Source organism: Condylostylus longicornis, unplaced genomic scaffold, assembly GCF_029603195.1.
Source record: "Condylostylus longicornis isolate FDR11 unplaced genomic scaffold, ASM2960319v2 ptg000010l, whole genome shotgun sequence".
NCBI classification, from domain to species: domain Eukaryota; kingdom Metazoa; phylum Arthropoda; class Insecta; order Diptera; family Dolichopodidae; genus Condylostylus; species Condylostylus longicornis.
In genome coordinates this window covers 24,173,335-24,197,116 of record NW_026577979.1, presented here as the reverse complement: position 1 = coordinate 24,197,116, position 23,782 = coordinate 24,173,335, and the positions used below count along the sequence as shown (strand labels likewise).

The 23,782-nt window shown below is 30.0% G+C and overlaps 1 protein-coding gene across 7 annotated transcripts in view; it reads right to left on the bottom strand.

Annotated features, from left to right (window-relative positions):
* LOC129619172 (rho GTPase-activating protein 190) overlaps positions 1–23,782 on the bottom strand; it is a 71,163-nt gene that overhangs the window by 27,603 nt on the left and 19,778 nt on the right. For all 7 annotated transcript variants that reach the window (XM_055534288.1, XM_055534289.1, XM_055534290.1 and 4 more), the window contains exon 2: positions 2,760–2,923. In XM_055534288.1, the coding sequence (XP_055390263.1) occupies positions 2,760–2,909 (150 nt within the window). In that variant the 5' untranslated portion in view covers positions 2,910–2,923. The remainder of the gene's footprint in view (positions 1–2,759; positions 2,924–23,782) is intronic.

The window sequence follows — 23,782 nt, the reverse complement described above, 5'->3', positions numbered from 1 at the left end:
TTAAATCGGTTGATTATTTCTCTTTATATATGCAAAAATGTATATTTGGCCCGTAATAAACGTCTAGTTGCTGACACTTGATTTCTTCCAAGAGTTAGGAGTTTTCGCGGACGGTCGAGCGAATCTTATATATGAAATTTCAAACAAATCGATTGAATAGTTTCTTTAAAATGGTCAAAAATGTAAAACAGTCCCGCTGAAAAGTTGATCAATCCGTGCCATGGTCGAAATAAACTTACATATAAAGTTTCATCAAAATCGGTTTAGCAGAACTTGAGATACACGCGTACACACACAGACCGACAGACGAATAGTTTACTTACATTCCCACCGAAAACTAGATATGCAAAATTTGTTGCCATCACATACCTACCTATTGTATACACAATACGGTCGGTAAAAATATTTGGGTATAAAATACAAATGAACGTAAGCACGCACTTTCAATTTGTAATATAAAAACTTTTTTGTATTATTTGATATTATTTGATGTGCTGGGGTATTTCATTTTGTCTACAATTGTATCCGCCAAAATAATAATCTGACGTTTTTAAAAAAAATTTAGTAAACATAATTATACAAATAAATTAGAAAAAATTACAACAATTGCAAAGCAAAAAAAGATATGTGGTTCCCGCAAAATTAATTTTAAGAAGCAGATAAGCACAAACATGCACAAACTTATAAATTGAAGAATTTAAAAAACTTATGGAAATCGACGAAATAATCTTGGTCTGTGAGAAATGTACGGAACAAAGACAATAGGGGAAATCATAGTACAAAGTAAAAAGTATAACAATATGATAATATACAGCGCACTATCACAAGAATCTCTAGAATAATTCTTTCTTTTGCCTTCCATATGGACAACAATACCAAGGCTATAATTGTTGGAAACTTTGACACTGACATAACAAATGAAATAAAAGAACTTGTAAAAGGATACAAAGACGTTATTGATTCTAGCAGATTTTACTTATGTAGCAATAAGCCCACAGGACTCTATGTCTAAGACGTGTCTAATACATGTCATGGCAAACGATATTAAAATAAAAATAAATATATCTAGCATAAACTACAATATTTCGGATCATTGATTGATGTTTATATGTTCGAGTCGGGTACTCAAACTGGAAATAACAGTAAAAAACAGCAAAAAACAAGGATTCGACAATTAAAATGAAGAAAAGAATAGACAATAGATTTTCGAAACGGTGGATAGATGATGATAGTGGCATTGTTAAAAAAGAAAAATTACGGGCATAACAAAAAATTCTGATGATTGATATATAAAAACAGAACACGAAAGCTGGCTAAATAGGCTGACATAATTGAAGAGAAAAACGTGAAGAATATTAAGGTTTTAACTGTGATGATGACGAGAAGTTCATAAAATTAAATAATATCAAACATTACTATAGTAAAATAACTGAAAATATGGCAAAAATAGTATGTAGTACAGGCAATTCATTTAAAAAATATGAAAACAGTAAATGATGTTATATAATATTGTACTTAACAATACATTATGTCATATATAATAGTGCAAGCGTTCATTATCTGTGATAACCAATGCTTTCACTACTACATAGCATAAATAGATAAAAATGATAATGATACTGATTACGTCGGATAGCCGGGCTGCGATCAGAGCGCTGAACTCGTTTTCAGTATCCTCTGCGACAGTATGGGGCTGTTTTGAGAAGCTCAATGAGTTAGGTAGGCGCAAAGGGGTCCCATTGTGTTGGGTGCCGGACCATGTGGGCGTGGAAGGAAATGAGGTCGCTAATGCGCTGGTGAGAGGGGGGCAAACACACCTCTTCTTGGGCCGGAGAGCTTCTGCGGAATCGAACCACATACTATCCGTTGGGAATTGAGGAAGGAACCGGAAAGAAGGCGATCGGAGTGCTGGGCAAGTCTTGCGGAGCTGCGGAAAGCCAAGGAGCTCCTGGGAGACTATGACAAGAAGCGATTTAAGAAAATTAAAGGAATGGACAAGAATCAGGTGAGAATCCTGATCGACGTTTTAATGCAGACTTAGGGGATATCTCAGTTGGCTGGGCCTGGAAAATGAGGACATTTGCAGATTCTGTTGGGAGGATGGGATGTGATGCTCTTGCTCATAGAAGGGGAGACGTGCTGGGGGGTTTTGTTTTAGCGGCGGCGGAGTTACGGTCCCCCGGTTACCACAAGTTGCTTGTGTTTAGGAGGGTGGGTCTTGACCGTGTGTTGTAGGGCTTGTCCCCCACTCGGAAGGAGGGCGCCCAATAGCTCCTTATACGTGGTCGCGATGCACTGTTCTGTTCGCCTCCGTTGTACAAATCTGCAAATCTAAAATATTGCAATGACACACGACTTGTTTATATATACATAATTTCAGAATTCCATCTTTGAGGTTGTAGAAGCTTTAAAATCAAATTTGCGGACATGCATCTATATAAGAAAGAAGGAAACATTGTATTCAAAGAATCAATTTGAGGCTGCTGGTTTATTAATTTGATGTCTAATATAATATAAAGCATAACACAAACGTAATATAAAATTACGAAGTGATTTGTAACGTTCATGTATTATATAAAAACTATTTAAGTAAAATTTAACCGCCCTTAACCGCCCTTAAAAACAAAGTTTGAAAAATATGTATTTACTTTAAATTTAATGTCACAAAAAAAAAATTAATTACATACATATTATGTATATAGTTATATACATGTACATACGTATGTATATATTTTTTTTAATATGTAAAATTTTCTTACCTGACTGAGTACCGATATGTGGTCGATGAAATAATCATCTGTTAATGGATGTATAAATCGATTACATAAACATGATTTTCCAACACCCATTTGACCTTTTTCCTTTTCAGTTCCGGATAAACCCACAACTGAAACGTTAATTTGCTTCATTTTTGACTTTCAATCTGTAATGAAATAACATGAAATTTCATGAAAGTATTTATAATCATATATTATATAATTATGTTATAACATGTTAAGATTTCAAGGGTTCTATATCGACATCTAATAATATTAAGATAAACTAAAAAAACATTTTTGCAGGTGATAATTTTTTAATTACACTGTTACTATTTCATAAATTATAATTTCTATTTTAATTTTGACATTTAATGTATCAAATTATAGAAGTAAATCCACTAGTTAAAAAAGTAAAGTTATCATTTTATTTATACGGGTTTGAGAAGTAAATTTAGAAAGATCGTGTTTACAAAAAACATAATAAATTACAATTATGTTAAGATAAAATAAATCATATTTGTTGAAAGATTCAACAATTTACAACTTGTGTATTATTTACCATTGGCAACCAAAGCATAAACCAAATTTTATGCAGTCAACTTATTTAAGGGAACAGAAATCTAAATCAGGCTTAATGTAGCTGTGATATAAACCGCACCCCTTCTTTAAACTAAGTAAGTAGTAAAAATAAAAAAGAATTGAATTATTAATTAAAAAAAAGAAAGATTCCTTTTTTTTAAGTATTTAAAAAAAAGTTTTTAGAGACCTTATAAACAGTTGGCAAATGTGAATTAATAAAAACTGTTTATGTCGCAGAAATATGCATTATTCAAATTAGACCTTTTTGAAGTAAACAAAAAACATGGCCAACATTAAGATTTATAAGTATAAAAACAATTGATCAACGGAGAGTTTTATAAAACAAAACGTAAAAATATGTTATTGAGTAACTGTTTGATTTAGCAAAACTATTTATTTTATTTTGATTGTCTTGAATGAGATCATTGGCTCGTGAAGAGTGTAACAAAAAGGTACAAATATTTACTTCCTTTTAAAAAGAACCTTTTTCTTTTTAGCACTTTTCCAATAATTTTTTGAAAAAAAGTGCTTATTAGTTTTAATAAGCACTTAGAAACTTATTTCTGTAGAACAAAATTTTTACCTATCTCCCAACCTCTAAAAGTTATACTCCCCGAAAACATTGGCTCGTGAAGAGTGTAACAAAAAGGTACAAATATTTACTTCCTTTTAAAAAGAACCTTTTCTTTTTAGCACTTTTCCAATAATTTTTTGAAAAAAAGTGCTTATTAGTTTTAATAAGCACTTAGAAACTTATTTCTGTAGAACAAAATTTTTACCTATCTCCCAACCTCTAAAAGTTATACCCCCCCAAAACCCTAAAAATTCCATTTTTTAACTACTTATTGCAGTGCAACCATTAGCATTTTTCAAATTTTGCTTGCTTCTCCTGTCGTGGCATACTATAGTTAAACTTTAAAAAAACATAGTGGCCGTTCAAATTTACTGTTATCTGAAATCCGTTTTTTTTCTAAAACAACATTAATTTTGTTGTTTTTCTTCTAGACCGCTGGTTGTGGGAGCCTAAAATTTTAGCAGCTTTTAGGCACTAATAAATAATTCCATCTCCACCCCCTCTCAGGTTATCAGTTCTCGAAATTTGTAAAATTTGAATTTTTGACGCTTTATATTTCCGAAACCACAAAATTTTTCAAATTTCTATAAACGCAAAAAGCTAACGGTAAAATCCATGAAATTAAAAAATATAATTATTTTTCTTAACTCACGCAATTAACCCTTAAAATCGAGCATTATGTAAACCACACTTTAAATTAATTTTTGCTTTATTTCAAAGGCTGCATAAATCGTTCATCCTAAATATATGCAATCCTAGAAATAGTTTCGTTTATGATTGAAAAACATTTTAATAGTGTAGTAAGTTTGCATAGACTGTGTTTATCACTTGTTGAAGGGAAAACTGCTAGAGCACAAATCATTGGCTTAACCCAACTTTATTTTTTGTTTTTTTTTTTTTGCAAAATAAAAAAAAATTTATTGCAAAAATTTAACAAAAGATTTAACAAGAATTAAGGCAAGAAAAGATAGAAATAAGAAAAATAATATCAACTAATAAATTCAATGAAATGTTAATGTCCAACTAAGAATGTAAAAAGAAACATTGTCTAATAATTAATGTTAATTAATTCTAAATTTTGATATAAAAAAAATATATATACATAAATACGTATACATATAATATATTTATGCTCATATTATATTATATTGGCTCGTAGTAGCCTATCTTTAACTTCTTACACTTTCTTTTAAAATTTACCGCAGCTAAGGTTTTTATGTCCGCTTGTAACTCGTTGGGTAGTTTGATATCAGAGTTGTAGATCGGTTGCAATTGCTTTAAATTGATATTTGGATGTAATCTTATGTGTAGTGCCGTTTTGGTATTGTAGTTGTGGAGGTCTCAAGTGTTTTATCATCAGCGTCGAGTTCTGAGCCGATTTAGCTTTGTCCGTCTGTCCATTCGTCCGTCCTTCCTAACGATATAGTACAACTTCAATACGACTTCAATGTTATTTATTTATTTCGTTTTTTATAAATTCATTTTATGAATAAAATTTTATTAATTTTTATAGTAAAACACAATTTTAATTTAAAAATTTAAACAATTTATTTTGCTTAATATACAGGATGATTCAGTAAAGAATACAACAAAAAAATTCGAATGGTGAAAATCTCGGGTAACAATATTTGTAATCAGTGTAATAAGAAGATTAATTTCAGAAATAATAAGCGATGGTCTGTATGGAAAATGGGTTTGTAACGTTTGTTCTGGATTAGATATTGAAGTCATCAAAAATTATGTATTTGATTCGAGCAAAATTTGGTTTTGTAAATAATGCACAGCGGTTAGGCAAAATAGGATATATAGGATAGGCATATCAATCAATATGGTAAATGACACTCAGGCAAGAACATAAAAAAAACCAAAGTATTACACCTTATAATGATGAGGAAAAGGAATCAGTAGCTAAAAAACCTCAGCTTATATTAAAAATCAATTTCACTAAATCAGCTTTCAAAAAATTCTAAAATGAAGTTAATGAAATTAAACAATACGTAGAAACTGAAATTAGAACTTCAAAGAAACAAAATTGAAATGAAAATTACATTTTCTGTAATAAAAGACTTTAATAAATACTTTATAAAAAAGTTCATGATTTGAAAAAACGTAAAATAATTGAGTTTACATAAGTAAAAGAGGGCAAATTATTTATTAGAAAACCTTCCAAAAGCAGGGTTATACTTGTTACTGATGAAAAAATCCTAAATGTTCAATAATATACCATTCTCTTTGCCCTGAAATATCCATTTAAAAACCAACCTACAAGATATTTTTGAAGTTAAAATAAAAAAAGAATTCACTCAAATTGTTAATGCAAACATAAAATCGATTATATCTTAGATAAATTCAAATGTATTATTCACATATTAAAATTATATGAATATTTGATACTTGATGGAAAAGGTTGTTTTAAAAATTTAAAATAAAAAATTATAAAGCGCCAATAATTTCTCAGAAACAAACTAGAGTTGTGGTGTAGCTGTGTTTGTGCATAAGGGGCTAATCCATACTAAGAATGAGAAATTTTGCGATGAGTTCAATAACATTGTTAGCATAAATCTAACTTTTGAATATCGCCAATATGATGTTTCCGTGTTCTACAAGCTAACAGAGCTCAATTGTTTTGAGCACATTGGCCGCTTCTTTGAAAAGTTTGAATAACATTTTGATATCTTGATTTAAGATAGATAAGTAAAATGAATCGATATATATTTGCTTACAAAATAATATTAGAATCGATTGGTTACACTATTTGTCAAGATGAAATAGCGACACCTTCTTCGGGATCATGCCTTGGCCATGTTTTAATTGGTAATCCGTCTTCTGAGGTGCATTTGTCAAATTTGTTGAACTCCCCAATCTTGATTTTGTAAACTAGTAAATGAACAGTTGATTTATAAAAAAATTAACTATGACATTATTAAAAAGGAATTGACAACAAAAAAAACATCTCCCCAAATGATAAAAATCAATTCACAATAGATTTAATATCTAAATGCAATAAAATAATTGAAGGCACTTCTGTCTTTAAAACTAAGAAATGTAGTGGAAAAATATATTTAGCTCCATGGGTTGACCTCGAATGTGCAATTTACTTATAGAAAAATTACTGGTATAAAAACATATTTCAAACCCGGCGTCTCTTGAAATAAAAATTAATATTGTATTGAACCTCAATGATGATTATTTGGAAGTAGGTAATATTAAAAAAAATTAATGAAATCAACAATATCTATGCTGAGGTTGGTGAAAATATGTCAAAATCATTTGTAGAAACGCATTATTTGCCTAAAATTAGAACTAATGATTCTTTTAATGATTTTCAATTTAAACCGATTATTTGCAATGAAACGTTAAAATTAATTACAATTATGTCGAATTCTAATTTAAGTGGACGTGATAACCTGTCAACAGCATTTCTTAAAAAATGTAAGGAGAAATTAGCTAATGATTTAATGAAAATAGTCATATAGAAAAACACTCATTATTAGAAGAAAATATTTCATTATTATACCTGATATATTAAAAATATTTAAAGTGGTATCAGTGCCTAAAAACACTAGCGGTATTGCAGGACCTAAAAACTTTAGGCCAATTGCAATATCTTCAGTGGTTAGCAAAGCGATAGAGACTGAACAAAAGCAATCAAGAAAGGAACAACCATCGGATCACTAAAAAAAATCAAATTATTTGCTGAATACACAACAGTATGGCTTTAAAAAGCAATTAATTACCAACCCTGCTTTATGTGACGTTGTACCTAAAATTCAATCCTGTATCGATAAAAAAAGAAGATTATTACTATTTTTTTTGATATCCAAAAAACTGTTGATCGGAAGATTGTGTTAAAAATATTATTAGAACATGGTGTCAAAGCAAAAGAATATTTATGGTTTAAGAGTTACTTAGAAAGCCAAGTTCACTATGCTGAATGCAATGTTATAAAAAGGAATATCGCAAAAAATAGCTTTGGTGTAAATCAAAGTAGCTTTTTGGGACCAACATTATTCTCAATGTACATAAGTAGCATTAGATTGAAAATTAAACGAGTGCATCTACATGTATGAAGATGATATCGTCATTCCATATGAACATACCTTGATATTAAGTATACTTGATTCAACAAGACATGGATGTTATAAGAAATTTAATGATTCGCCATAAACTAAGTCTTAGCACTTCTAAAACTAAATGTATGATTTTCAAAAGAAAACCAGAAGACTTCATTTAATTATATACAACGTTCAGCAATTGGAAATGGTAAAACACTAGAAGTACTCGTATAGGGGTAATACTAGATGAAAATTTGACTTACGAAAACCCAATTTTCTTGAACAAACACGAAAGACAAGAGAAATAACAGGGATCTTCAAATTAAGAGGTAGCAAAATACCATATAAGGCAAAATAACACTTTATTACATTATATTTCATGCTGTATAACTATTTACAATATACAAATATGTGGAAATGCGTTGGGTGAGTACATGAATTTGCTACAAAAAGTTCAAAACCAAGCAATTAAAAACTTATTTTACTATAATAGCAGGACGTCCACATCTGTTGCCCATAAAAATAATAAAATTATGCCGCTAAATTGTCAGGTTGCTAAAAATAGTTTACTTACACTTCTCTACCATGGAGAAGTGCATTCCCACCGAAAACTCGATATGCAAAATTTGTTGCCATCACATAACCTACCTATTGCATACACGCAATACCGTCGGTAGAAAATGAAAGAAAAGAAAAAAATAAAATAAAAATTATCCATAAACATCATTCTAATGTATTTTTATTTAAAAAAAATCATATCTCATAGAGTTGACCGTATCACCTCTGCGACACTCGTACGAATTTGTTATCGTATATGCGAGTAAATATGCCGTAGGTGACTATGGGACAGATTATGACTTTAAGTTGCCATATTACCATATTAATTTATTTCAGTATTTTCTATGATATGGCCAAATAACTTTTGAAATTGTATGGCAGCTATCACGAGTGCTCATGATATCTAATAATATTATAATTCGCCCTAATAATATATTCGCTTGCGCGAGAATTCAATACTATAGCTTCTACAATATCTGTGATATGGCCAAATAAACTGTGAAGTTGTACGGCAGCTACCCAAACAAGTACTTCAATCTTATCCAATTTAAATAGGGTTCTATATTTCAGCACATTACTTATTAGCATAACAAAAGGTAAGACATATTTAGTATACATGCATACAAATTTAGTATTATACATACTTTCGTACGGGTATAAAAAACTGCTGAGCTATATGGAGAAGAAAAGTTAAAATAGAGCAAACAAAAAGTCTGAGGTGAGCAGTAACCGGTCGCAATGTATATTGTCTTGTTTAGTGAGGTGTACAGAAAATTATGAAAATACGTTTTGAACATTTTTTACAATTTTAAGGATTGTATTAAGGATGTATACTTTAAGTTACCATTCCTTGAAAAATGTGAATTTGGCTCTTAGCAGAGTTTCGCTTTGTGCCACTCAAATTACTCAAATATTAACTTTCAAAGAATTCCATCAATTAGTTCCACAAATATGGTAAAGAGTATAAAATCAACCCCTAGGTTCGATTGCGAGCGCTGATGTTTCTAAAAGTTGATCAATCCGGGACACAGCTGAAATAAACTGACATATATATATCATCAAAACCGGTTCAGCTGAACTTAAGCTACACGCGTGTACGCGCAGACATGCACACAAACACGTCCATATCTCTCCAAAAATAGTTTATTTACGTTCCCTTACTATGAAGATTTCCACAGAAAGCTCGACATCCAAATTTGGTGATATCGTATCACCTCCCTTATTGTATGCAATGCGGTTGCTTAAAAACTAAATTAAAACTGACAAAGTCATTTTCATCCACAGCTCTATTTGTAAGGTATTAAGCTTTAATAACGGGGTTAATTAAATTATGAATAACTTTGCAAAGAAAAGTAGAAAAAAAATTCTGCATTAACTTCGTGATGCAAAACATAGAACCCATTTACAAACATGTAATCAATTATAACAAAGTCTCCTAATGGACAAAAGCTCCCTGTAAAATTTTTAACAGCTTTGTAGTAATACGTCGTATGATCATCTCTGCTTACTTTTTAAAAGCTTTTTTTTTACTTTAACCCAAAAAGGTTAATTTTCAAAAAATTCTCGGAGCCGTAACTTCATATCTCTACAAATTTTGTCATCATGATTGTAACGTATGTTTATACCAGTACGAAGGTATGTTTGAAGATTATGCTAGTTTGCCTTACTGTTTGTAGCGCTATGAAATAATGGTCTAAAATATAGACTCAATTGTATATTTTTGATCAGCGTTCTGAGTTGATTTAGCTTTGTCTGTGCGTCGGTCCATCCGTGCGTCCCAGCGATAACTCAAAAGCTAATTGAGCTAAGTTCACCAAATTTGCACAAATGATTTATTGTAGCAAATGCCAGAACTCTATTTAAATTGGACATGATCGGGGTGCTCGTTCGGATAGCTACCATACAACTTCAAAATTTCTTTGTCTATATCTCAAAAACTATAAAAGCTGTTGTGAAATTTCACACAAACGAATGTTTTAGTAGAGCTAATCTGTTTGAGAAAAATCATTGAAACTGTTTGGCTGCTTCTGGTAGTTGTCATACAACTTCCAAAGTTATTTGGCTATATGTCAGAAACTATAAGTGCTGTGATATTTTACACAAGCAAATATATTAGTAGGGCCAATGTGTCTAATAAAAATCGTTGAAATTGCTTGGTTCCTTCTGGTAGCTGCCATATAACTTCAAAAATCATTTGGCTATATATCAAAAACTATAAAAGTTGTGATATTGAAGTTTCACACAAACAACTATATCAGTAGGGCCAAAGTGTTTGATAACAGTCGTTGAAATTGCTTAGCTTCTTCTCGTAGCTTTCAAACAACTTCAACAATAGTTTGGCTGTATCTAAGAAAATATTGAAAACACAGTACTAAAATTTTGCATAAATTAATATGGTAATATGGCAATTTAGACATATATCCGCACATAGGATAACAAATTCGTACGGGAATCACAGAGTTGACACGGCCAACCTCTATTTTTTCTCGTTTGTATGTTATTTTTAGCTGGTATAGAGTTTTAGTAGGTTTAAGCAGGGTACCTCATAATTTAAAATTTTAGAATTTTGTGTTGAACAATCCTATTTTGTTTTTAAAAGCATATTACACATTACAGAGAATATTCAGGAAAAAAATATACTAAGAAAAAAAGGGGTGAAAAAGGGCAAAAAACAAAAAAAAAATTATTGACGATTTTTATTAAAAATATTGATATAGATAGAAAAAAAACGAAAATTAGATAAAGGTATTGGAATATGAAAAACTTTTCAACATTACATTCTTCAATTAAAAAAATCTATTAATATGGCTGTATGCACAATGATGGTAAGACATAGGACAGATAAAACATCAAAAAATTTTCAAAACCAACAAAAGACATCAATATCCTTATAAAGTTTAAAAGCTGACCTAAAGGGTTTGAATTTTTATTTTATTTTTATTTTTACATGCTTTAAATAAAACATACAATATGATATAAATATCAATTTACATATTTTGACTTACAGACAACTAAAATCTACATTAAATCCAAAAAAAAAACAATACAAAAGATTACAGCTATTCTAAAATTACAATACATGTAATACACAAAAAATCAGGAGAACGTGACCTAACGTTAGAATTAACTAAGATCTTATTAAAAATATCGGAAAAGATCAAATCACATTTCATAAGTTGAAAAATGAATATCTCGTATCTTGCTTACATTGGGTAAGTCAATCCATTTGAAGCTGTTTTCATAAGGAGGATGAAAAATAAGATCCTCCCAAGGAAGGTGATGAAGGGCAAATCATAAAAAATTCTTTTGAATCAACTCAATCCTATTGTTATGAATATTGTAAAAAGACGACCAAACTTGTGAGGCATATTCTAGATGGGGACGAACCAGAGATAAGTACAGGGACTTTAAAATATAAGGGTCATTAAACTCCCTTGACCCTCGTTTAACAAATCCCAACCAGAGCTTGCCTTGCCAATCACATGGTTGTAGTGATTGGCGAATGATATATTATAAAGAAAAACCCCAGGTCCATAATTGAATCAACCTAACTAAGAACTTGACCATTTAATGTATAATCTGATATATAAGTTTAGTAAAACAAAACAACACATTAAAGTAGAAACGTGGGATGTGAGAAGTTTATACTCGTATGAAGGTGTTTTATTATCTCAACGGGTAGCAAATAATGTAACAGCTTTTCTTCCAAATTTCGACAGAGCTATGGTAATGAAAATTAACGGTAAGCCACTAGTGGTAAATAGTATTGAAATTTATGCTCCATCTAAGAAAAGTTTTATGGCGATTAAAATCAACTAAACCACGTGATATTAACCTCATAATGGGAATTTTAATACGAAAGTTGGCAACAATAAAGTTTGTGATGTAACAGGCTCATTTAGGTTTTAGGCGGTCGGAATTGGAAGGAATTAATTCAGTTTTTGTCAAGAAAAAGGCATGAAAATCACTAACACCTTGTTCGATTTGCAGAAAACTATATACATGGGTGTTAGCTCAAGATAATTATCAAAACATAGTACGCAATCAGATAGATTATATACTAATTACCAAGAGGTTTAGCACATCAATCATCAAAGTTAGTACCATGCCAGGGGCTGATGTACCTCACCACAATCTTCTAATTGCAAAATTGAAAATTAAGCTAGCTAAAGCTCGGAAACCTGTCCGAAAAATTATATAATTTTAAAAAGCTAAAAAGCCAATCTATTAAAGCCGTCGTTAATTGTAATAAACATATGGATATTCTAAAATATGACAACAAACAAGACACCTTAAATGCCGTCAAAAATAATGAAATTGGGCTGAAGCGTTTCATTGCAAACCAAAAAAAGGTGACAGAGGAAATTTTTTAATTAACAAGTCGCTGACGTAAATGTAAAAAACGTGATATAGCAAAATACAAAGAACTCCACAAAGTAATTAGGACCAAAATTAGGCAAGCCAAAATAGAATAGCTTACTAGAGATTGTGAAGAACTGGAAAAATTGCAAATAATACACATTGACTTTAACTTATGCATAAAAAACTTGGAGAAACAAAACTTGAAATCCAACACACCATTAAAAATTTAAAAAACAATAAAGCCGTTGTTCCTGATGAAGTTCCAGCCAATATGCTAAAATTAATTGATGAACGGATATTTAACCAAATATATAAAACAGGTATCTACCCTTCAGATTGGCTCAAATCGACTTTAAACCTTACTTCAAAAGTAGACTTCAAACCTTACCGAAAAAGAGTAATACCAGAACTTTGAATGAATATAGAATAATTATAATAAATAGTTTGATAAGCCACCCATTAAAAATACTTTTGAAAATAATACACGACAGACTGTATAAAAAAACTGGAACTCTGTATGGGTAACACTCAATTTGCCTTCAAAAATGGCATGAGTACAAGGGAAGCGCTTTTTTCAATACGGGTTTTGGTATAAAATTGCAAGGACGTCAGCTGAAAGCTTATTAGTGTTCTTAAAATTGCAAAGAAGTGTTAAAAACGCATTTTCATAATCTTCTGAAATACTTTAACTAATCTGGACAATATTGACAACACATAACCGACATTGCGGTCGGTTATATGTTGATCATATCAGAATTGTTTTATTTATAATGTAGTTATACATTTTCTGCAAACTAAATTAAAACAGCAAAAAACTAGTGCATAAATCATGAAATGAACACTTAAAGGAGAGAATAGAGTGAAACATTTCTGTTGCTTTTTATACTCTGCATCTTCATAAGGGGTATATTCGCTTTTGTATGGAGTTTGTAACCGCTTAAAGGAGTCGCCTCCGGTATATTCTTGCTCAGGGTAAAATTCTGCGTCGATCTAGCCACGTCCGCCCATCCGTCGACAACTCAAAAACAAAGAATGCAATTGACACCAAACTTTCACAAGTTGTTTCTTTCTGCTAAGGATGACTGTTGTAATTAAGCCAATTTGGACAACGGGTTCTGTCACCTGCCATACAACTCAAAGATTATACATACTGCCATAGAACTCAACTAATTGCTGAGTTATCGTGCGATCGGATGGACATTTCTAAATCAACGCAGAATTTTACGCTGATCAAGAATATATATACACGTCCATACCGGAGACGACAAGTGTGTACATACTCCATATCAAAATGAATATACCCTTCAGGAAGGCGCAACCAACAGAAGAAGTCAAGAAATAAAAAAAGAAAGAGACTGGGAATAACAAAATGTGCCCAAGTAAGATCTCCAACGCTTGCAGTTTTTGATTTTAACAGGTTTATAATTGATTTCACTTATAGTCGTAGAATTAGTAATTCTAATAAAAAGTTCAGACCATTGATTTGCAATTCCTTAAAAAAGCGGATTAAACTTAAGGTAAAAATATTAACAAATCAAATAACAGTAATTATAAAAAATATTATGATAAATTGTGTTCAAGAATTAAAGAAAATACTATTAGTTGTAAAAATAATTACTATATGAACAAATTTCATGTTAATAAGGGTGATGCTAAGACTGAATGGGGGATAATTAATGAAATTTTAAATAATAATATTTCTAGGCCTGAACTTTCTTTGTTAATTGATCGTAATATTGTTAATGATTCAACAACTATAGCTAACCGTTTCCATTAATATTTTTCTGGTATCTCTTATAATGTATTCCCTAATTTTAATTCTTCTTCTAGTGATTTAATTCATGGTACATCTTATTCTGATAGCTTTTTTTTAAAGAAATTTCTTCTTTTGAAGTTAATAAATTAATTTTAAGTCTAAATAATTCTAATTCGAAAACTGATGGATTAATTTTTAATTGTTCTTAAGCAAATTTGATTTCATTTGTGTGATATCCTTAGTTACATTTTCAATTTTAGCGTACTGGAAGGTGTTTTTCTTCACGTATTAAAAATTTCTACTTTAATTTCATCTTTTAATCGATCAATTTCATTACTTTCTCCCCCCTCTAAAATTTAAAAAAAGACCATTAAGTCAAGAATTTTATTTCATCTCTATAATATAGATTATTTTTAGTTCTAGTCAATTTGGGTTTTCGAAAAGAAAATGTGCGGAGGATGCTCTACTCAAATTTTTAAGTAAAATTTGTGAGGGAAAAGTGCTACAATACAAACTATTGATTTGACTCAACTTTATTATTTATGAATTTTAATAGCTAAATTATGCAAAAAAATTTGGCAAAAATAAAAACATAAACAAGTATAAACGACAAAAATTGTTGGTGACGTACTTACAAACGAATTTGTTAATTTTACAAAATAATTTAGTAAAATTTTACCATTTTTTTTACTAGCAGGACAAAATTTTTGGTAAAATTTACAAATAAAATTGGTAACAATTATTTGCTTTATAATTCTTACCATATCTGCTTTGGTAAATTTCAGTAATTTTATAAGTCTTAGCTTGTTTTGTATTTTACAAAAACTTGATAAATATTACAATGCGATTTCCAAATTACTTCGATAAAGTAACGGTTTGTTGTAACACTTTATTTCGTGAGCGATAGTCAAAGAAAATGTGTTTAAAATAAAATTTAAAAAAGTAAGTTCTTAAATTGAAAAAAAAAGTTAAGTAAGTGAAGTGAAAATATGATTTTAATAACTTAATAATGTAAATTTTAAGCTAATTATTTCAAAATTTAACTTAACATTATTCCTATATAAATCTGGGCTTTTCACTCTTTTCAAACTGTAAGTGCGGACTCAAACATCTCATTTAAAAACATCATCGACAAAAAGTCCATGATCGGCTTATATGGAGGTTGAAAAAAGACAAATCTGCAGTTTGATATGGATCTTTTAACCCTACTCATAATGCAAAAAATGCCTTAAAAGAAATTTCAACCTTTCTTTTGGAAAGAAGTTTTTACTGAAAGAATAAAAGATGAAAATTTAAAGGAGCTAGTTGATGTACTATTAAAATACCAACATTATTTTAAAAGCAATCTTGAATTTAATTTCATAAAATTGAACTTCAGTCTAACACAATAAATTACAACTTAAATCTTAGCATTCAAAACTTTTAAATACATAAAATATTTAACAAAATTTCTACTTTAGATAGCATACCTCTCACAATACATTATTGTGAGAGTTATTAAAACATAATATTATAAAACCAACTGATCATGTAACGACTGTGGATAAACGAAAAAAACATTCGCTATTCTAGGCTTACAAAATGCGTTCGTGATAATTCGAAGGACAGCCAAAAATGTTGATGGTTTAATTCGAAAAATTCAACCGCCAGACTCTATTCAACCCTGCTTCTTATTCAAGATTCCATATCTAATACAAAGTTAGAACTTGTTTTAGAATTTCAATTATCGCTAATTTTTACCGACCGTATTGTGTAAACAATAGGTAGGTTATGTGATGGCAACAAATTTTGCATATCGAGTTTTCGGTGGGAATGCACTTCTCCATAGTAGGGAAGTGTAAATAAACTATTTTTAGCAACCTGTCGGTCTGTCCGTCTGTCGGTCTGTGTGTGCACGCGTGTATCTCAAGTTCGGCTGAACCGATTTTGATGAAATTTTATATGTAAGTTTGTTTCGTTGTCCATGGCACGGATCTATCAACTTTTGGTATATATCAGGCCTCGGGAACTGCACTTTTTAGCGGGCCTGTTTTACATTTTTGAACATTTTGAAGAAAATATTCAACCGATTTACTTGAAATTTTATATATAAGCTCAGCTCGACCGTCGGCAAAAATTCGTATGTTTTGGAAGAAATCAGGCATTGGCAACTAGTCGTTTACTACGGGCCAAATATACATTTTTGTGTATATAAAGAGAAATAATCAACCGATTTCATTGAAATTTAATATATGAACTCCTCGTAATAAAACAATGAACATATAAATTTTTTGGAAAGATCAGGGCTCGAAAACGGATTTGCGGGCCGATTTTACATTTGTCACCATTTTGAAGAAAGTATTCAACCGATTTACTTGAAATTTCATATATAAGCTTTGCTCGATCATACGCAAAAATTCCTAACTTTTGGAAGAAATCAGGCATCAGCAACTGGGCGTTTACTACGGGCCAAATATACATTTTTGTGTATATAAAGAGAAATAATCAGCCGATTTCATTGAAATTTAATATATGAATTCCCCGTATTAAAACAATGAACATGTAAATTTTTTGGAAAGATCAGGCATCGGCAACTAGACGTTTACTACGGGCCAAACATACATTTAATAAAATTTATAAAAACAATTTGTTACAAAATTTTTTAAATCAATTTTCAGATTCCATAGTCATTATTTCACCTAATATTAAAAGATTTGTAAACGAAAAGACATTAATTTATTTTTTTACAATTTCAGATAAGAAATTACCGAAACAGTAACACCATTTCAGTTAGTAAAGTTACCAATGCCATTTTTTATTTTTACCAATATACTCTGGTAATCATTACAATTTGTTTTTGTCATTTTTACTATGTATGTTTGTTATTTCTAAAATTTTTGATTGCATAAGTGTCAAGCTTGAATTTACTATAGATTTGGTAAAAAAAGTGTCGTTTGCATCAAATTTACTTGTAAGCGCAAAAGTGCCACCAGAAATAGTAGTTTATACTCAGTTTTTGGTAATTATTACTAAGTTTTTTTTTGTGTGTACCGTTGAGTATGTGTTGTAACTACATATTAGGCAATAACTTATTTATCTGTTACAATTATCATGTTCCATTTTACTTTTTTTTTGGCATATATAATTCTTGCGAAGTATGATATTATAACATGTTAGTAAGATTTAAGTTGAAAACAGAACAAGAGCGGTTTTCCGCGGTTAAATTTCAAAATTCGTAAAGAATATACATAATACACAAATGTGACTGTCTAAAATGAAGCGAAATTACCGCCGTGGAGTTTACCGTTGGTCAAGTTTCAAAATACTGAAACTTGATTTTGCTGGTCCGTCTTAGTTATGTGTTAACAACGGAAATTGTCCGCCGTTGCCGTTCACTGCTTTGATTTGGTTTTTACACTTACATAGAATATAACATGCTTATCACGCGTATAAGAATCACATAATTACGGAAGATAACTTGAAGGTATTAAAAGAGGTGAACACAGGAACACAGAAAAAGACAGGAGGGAAGTTTATGAAAGCATACAGATATACAAATCAAACAAGGTCTTCAAACATTTAACTTAATGGAAATTTCTTCATGCAACTGCAGAACAGATGGATGACGTAATCAAAGGAACGAGTTAAAGGCAGAAAAATTAATTAAAAAATTTTTCTCCTCGAACTGGACTCGAACCAGTGACCTACCGTTTTCTAGGCGGACGCTCTACCAACTGAGCTACAGAGGCATGAAGAAATTGCCGACGAAATGTTCTCTATACATTGCTTATACTGTAATTCACATGATTACTAAGTATTTGTTTTGTTTACATTGATTGCTACATACAATCTACTATTGAAACACACAATAACAAGAACATATATATTTATAGGATTGTGCCTATTGCACTAATTAAATTATGAATTTTACTACGAGTAATACAACATCATAGTTGCGAAATTAATAAGAATGTGCTTATTACACTAATAATTTAACTTAATGGAAATTTCTTCATGCAACTGCAGAACAAATGGATGACGTAATCAAAGCAACGAGTTAAAGGCAGAAAAATTCCTTCAAACATTTTTGAAAACGTTAAAACAAAATTAACACGTTTAGTTTCATGACTATAAAAAATACTTATGCTGAGTCCAATCGTGTAACCAATGAGCAAATAACTTTAAGTCTCTGTTTCGCATGTGCAATTCTATGATTTAGATAAACTAAGTATATGTATAAGTAAAAGAGCTACATATATAAAATTTTAAGTATTTTTCTCTCCGTAAAAATTAAATTTATCTCTATGTTACTTAGTTATTCGTATATTCAGCAATAATTCAACGCATTTACATTTCCTATGTTCCCTACTTTTGGCATTTTAGATTTGATCACCGGTAATACATCGAGCCTTAACGTGTTAAAATATAAATGTATCTACATTAATAATTCATTTAATGACGGGGGAAAATTAAAACTTAGATAAAGTAAGCCATCGACTCAAAATATAAAAATTTCAGTGTTTGAAATTTTATTATTGATCGCTCACATTTTGTTGCGTATGATACGAGTACAATACACAAATAAAATAATGAAGCGAATATACAGCCGCACCGAAAAACAGCTTGTTTGTTTTTTATTCTACTTTTTAAGAACTTTTTACCATTTAAATAGTATTCCGTGTTAAAAATATATCATTTTTCTCACTTGATATTGTTGTTACAATAGGGGAAGTAAGATTGAAAAGAAAAAAATCTCGTGAAAAGAGAAAAAAAAATTGCTTATTTCTCATTTCGTCTATTGAAAAATTTCTTATATTTTTTTATTTTGAAATAGTCTAATTACCAAAGTTTATTCTTTTTTTTGTTTTCAATAGTATTTATTATTTTGAGACGAAATTATAAGAGATTTTAATGTTTTATTTAATTGGCGTGATACCATTGCAAAAATTTTTAATAAAATCCAAAAGAAAGAGAATTAGAAAGTCCATCAGTAAAGTATAATCCGGTTATTTTATGAGACATTTTATGTATATCGTGAAGTGATTTTAATTTTTTATTTAGTTGAAGGTTCTCATTTGTGTGACAGGTTTTAATAGCTTTGTGAGTAAAGGTTTTTTTTTATTCTGTTAAGTTCTTTTCAGTGAAGGTTTATATTTGTTTATTAGATATAGATTTTCCGATAATAGAAATCGTTTGTCTGGAGAAAAATTGGAAGAAACTATCTTGTTACGGTGCAATTCCGATTTCCAATATACAAATTCATATTAATATGAATAAATAAGAATATTTAGACCTGCAGTTTTCAAGTTTTTGCTTGGACTATTATAAGTTTAATTAAGTTTTTCAAAAACAAAGGGAACAGTTTATATTAAGTTTTCTAGTTATTTCTTCAATATTAGTATGTAGTATAAAATAAAATAAAAAAAAGGGAAAAAATTTCTAAAGACAAAATGAAAAACGAGACAAAATAATTTTTTTATTTTTTCAAAATTAATATTTAAAAATTTTTTTGTTTCCTATTTTTTTTTTTTGAAAGTAAAAACATTTTCAAATTAAATATATTTTCTTAAAAAAAATAAAATATTTTTGAGTACTCATATTTTTTATTTAAAAAAAAAGAAAAAATACAAAACAAAACATAAAATCCATAATTTCTATGTTCTATTTACTGAGATGCCATATTCAACACTTATTATTTAATTAATTTTAATACAGCTTAAAACTTAGTTTTTCAATACAGCTTACAGCTTAAATATCCAATATTCATTATTTTAACAAGTAAAAACGTTTCAGTCGGTATAAACCGATTGAATTATACCCTGCACCTTTCGTTGTTGTATAGCAATTACTCAAACCTGTGAAACCATTCTATAACCTGTGAAACCATTCTATAGAAACTTCACGGATATGTCTGACCTATAACTGGACACACAACTGCCAAGTTTCATGAATCTGATTTTATTATTTTTCCACATATTTTAAATTAGCTTTTGGAGTTGTATGGCATGTACCCGAACCTGTCAAGCAATTACACTAAAACTTTAGAAATATACCTGATCTATAATTGGACACATGATTGCCAAATTTCATGAATCTGACTTTATTATTTTGCCAAATATAAAAAATTTGCTTTTGGAGTTGTATGGCAGCAACCCGAACCGGTGCAGCTATCCCATCAAAATTTTAAGAGCATATGTAGAATATAATTGGACATATGTATACAAAAATTTTATATTTGTACCTTTATTAGTTTTTGAAATATTTAAAATAAACTCTTTGAGTTGTATGGCAGCTACCCGAACCTGTCAAGCAATTCCACTAAAACTTCGCAAAGATATCTGATCTATAATTGGACACAACTGCCAAGTTTCATGAATCTAACTTTTTTATTTTCCCAAATATTTAAAATAAGCTTTTGGACTTCTATAGGAGCTACTCGAACTTGTCAAGCAATTCTAACAAAATTTCAGAAATATCTTTGACCTATAATTGCACACACGACTGCCAAGTTCCATGAATCTGACTTGATTATTCTTCCGAATATTTAAAATTAGCTTCTGGAGTTGTATGGCAGGTACTCGAACCTGTCAAGCAATTCCACTAAAACTTCAGAAATATATCTGACCTATAATTGGACACATGACTGCCAAGTTTCATGAATCTGACTTTATTATTTTGCCGAATATAAAAAATTTGCTTTTGGACTTGTATGGCAGCCACCCGACCCGATACAGCTATCCCATTAAAATTATTAGAGCATATGTAGAATATAATTGGACACATGTATACAAAATTTTATATTTGTACCTTTATTAGTTTTTGAAATACATATTTAAAATAAACTCTTTGAGTTGTATGGCAGCTACCCGAACCCGTTGTCCGAATTAGTCCAGTAACAATAGGGTTCGTCTTTGGCACAAAGGAAACAACTTGTGAAAGTTTGGTGTCGATTGCACTATTCATTTTTGAGTTATCGTGCGATCGGACGGACGGACGGATGGACATGTCTAAATCAACGCAGAATTTTACGCTGAGCAAGAACATATATATATATGCATACCGCAGATGACGCCTTCAAGTAGTTACAAACTAAATACCAAAGTTAATATACCCTTCACGAAGTGCAGGGTATAAAAATATAGATACCTATTTTTTAATAAACTTACAGCTTTCATCAGCTTGTGAAACTCTTAGTTTATAAAATGAGATCTCATTTACATTTTTTAAATAAGTCTCATAAAGAGAAATATTATATTGTTAAAGATATTGATTTTTTCCACTAAAATATACTCTAAAAAAAAACAGCTTTACGTTCACTAGATCAAATAACGAAAAAGGAGAAATTGACTTATACTTTTTAATACTAAAAAATATTTCTTATACATTTTAACTTCTACAGCGAAATTTATAAGCGAATTAAAACGATGCTGCAAAACAGAACTCTTTTTATTTTCTTCTTTTTTATACTAATGAGAGAACGATTTATCGCTTTAAAATAATTTAAAAGTTCATGTAAAGAAAACAAAAAAATCGCTGCAAAAATTTCGCAGATTATTTCTTTTTTTTCCGTTTATATTTTGTTTGTGTAAGAAGCCTATATGACAAAATACGTTTACTTGAAATGAGAAGCTGTATCATATGATGTGTTTTCTGTTTTTTATTTTGCCGGTGAAATCCATATTTTTACGATAAAGTATTTTTCTTTATGAGACGTTTTAAAAAACTATGGATATGATCTCATTTAACGAAAAATTTCAAACACTGAAAAATTTTCAATCAATGAGTAGAGATTTGTAATGAACATGAACTTAAATTTCAAAACAACAAATATAAAGTTCACCTCCCTATTCATTGTTGGTCCGCTCTAGCACGTTTACTCTATTCCATAATTTCTTTATTATAGATCCAGTTACCGAGACCTGAAAAAATGTCCCAAAAATTGATAAACTTGTGACATAACACAAATAAAATCAGATATGAATTTGCATGAAAATCGGTTCAGCCAAAATTGAGATACAGGTCTGCACAGGTAGGCCGCAGACCTATTGTATGGAATGCGGTCGGTAAAAGCTGCAATAGGGCACGATAATATATAAATATATTATTACCTGTTGTGTATCTAAATACTACATGCATTCCATAGTATGTAAGGGCTCTGTACGTGAAGCTCTAGAGTCTAGAGTATTATAATCTTTCCGTATTACAATATACATAATGTCGATCACCTCGACTGTAAACAAATTTAACCTTAATTATTATATACATATGCACACATTTACAGAAACATAAACATTATTTTTGCTATTATAGCATAATATAAAAGCATGTAAATACCGTAAAACTTTTTTGGTAACTTAAATTTATGAGTGAAACCAAACATAAAATAAATTTTTTAAGTATTACTTTATTTCATATGCATTATTATGATTCACGTACGAATTATATTTTTTTGCTGATTTTATTCGTTTTGCAGAAAATGTATAACAAAACAATAATATTAAGAATAAATTATACATAAATGTGTGTTACTGCTTCTGCTGCGTAACAGACTTATTAAATTTATGAGAAACTAAACATAACACGAAAAATAAACGAGAAAAAATAGAGTTGACCGCGTCAAGTCTGTGATACCCGTACGAATTTGCTATCCTATGTGCGAGTAAATATGATATAGCTGACTATGGGATAGACTATGACTTTAAGTTGCCTTATTACCATTTTTCAATAATATCTAAGATATTGCCAAATAACTTTTGGAGTTGTATGGCAGCTACCAAAAGAAGCCAAGCAACTTCAACGACTTTTATCAAACACACTGGCCCTACTGATATATTTGCTTGTAATGAAATTTTAAAACCACAGTTTTTATAGTTTCAGAGATATAGCCGAATAGCTTTTAGAGTTGTATTGTATGGCAGCTACCAGAAGAAGCCAAGCAATTCAAACGACTTTTATCAAACACGTTGGCCCTACTAATATATTTGCTTGTTTACAATTTCAATGTCATAGTTTTAATAGTTTCTGAGATATAGTGAAATAAATTTTAAAGTTGTATGCAGAACCAGTATCCCGATCATAATCAATTTAAATAGGGTTCTGGTATTTACTATAATAAATCATTCTGAAAATTTGGTGAACTTAGCTCAATTAATGTTTGAGT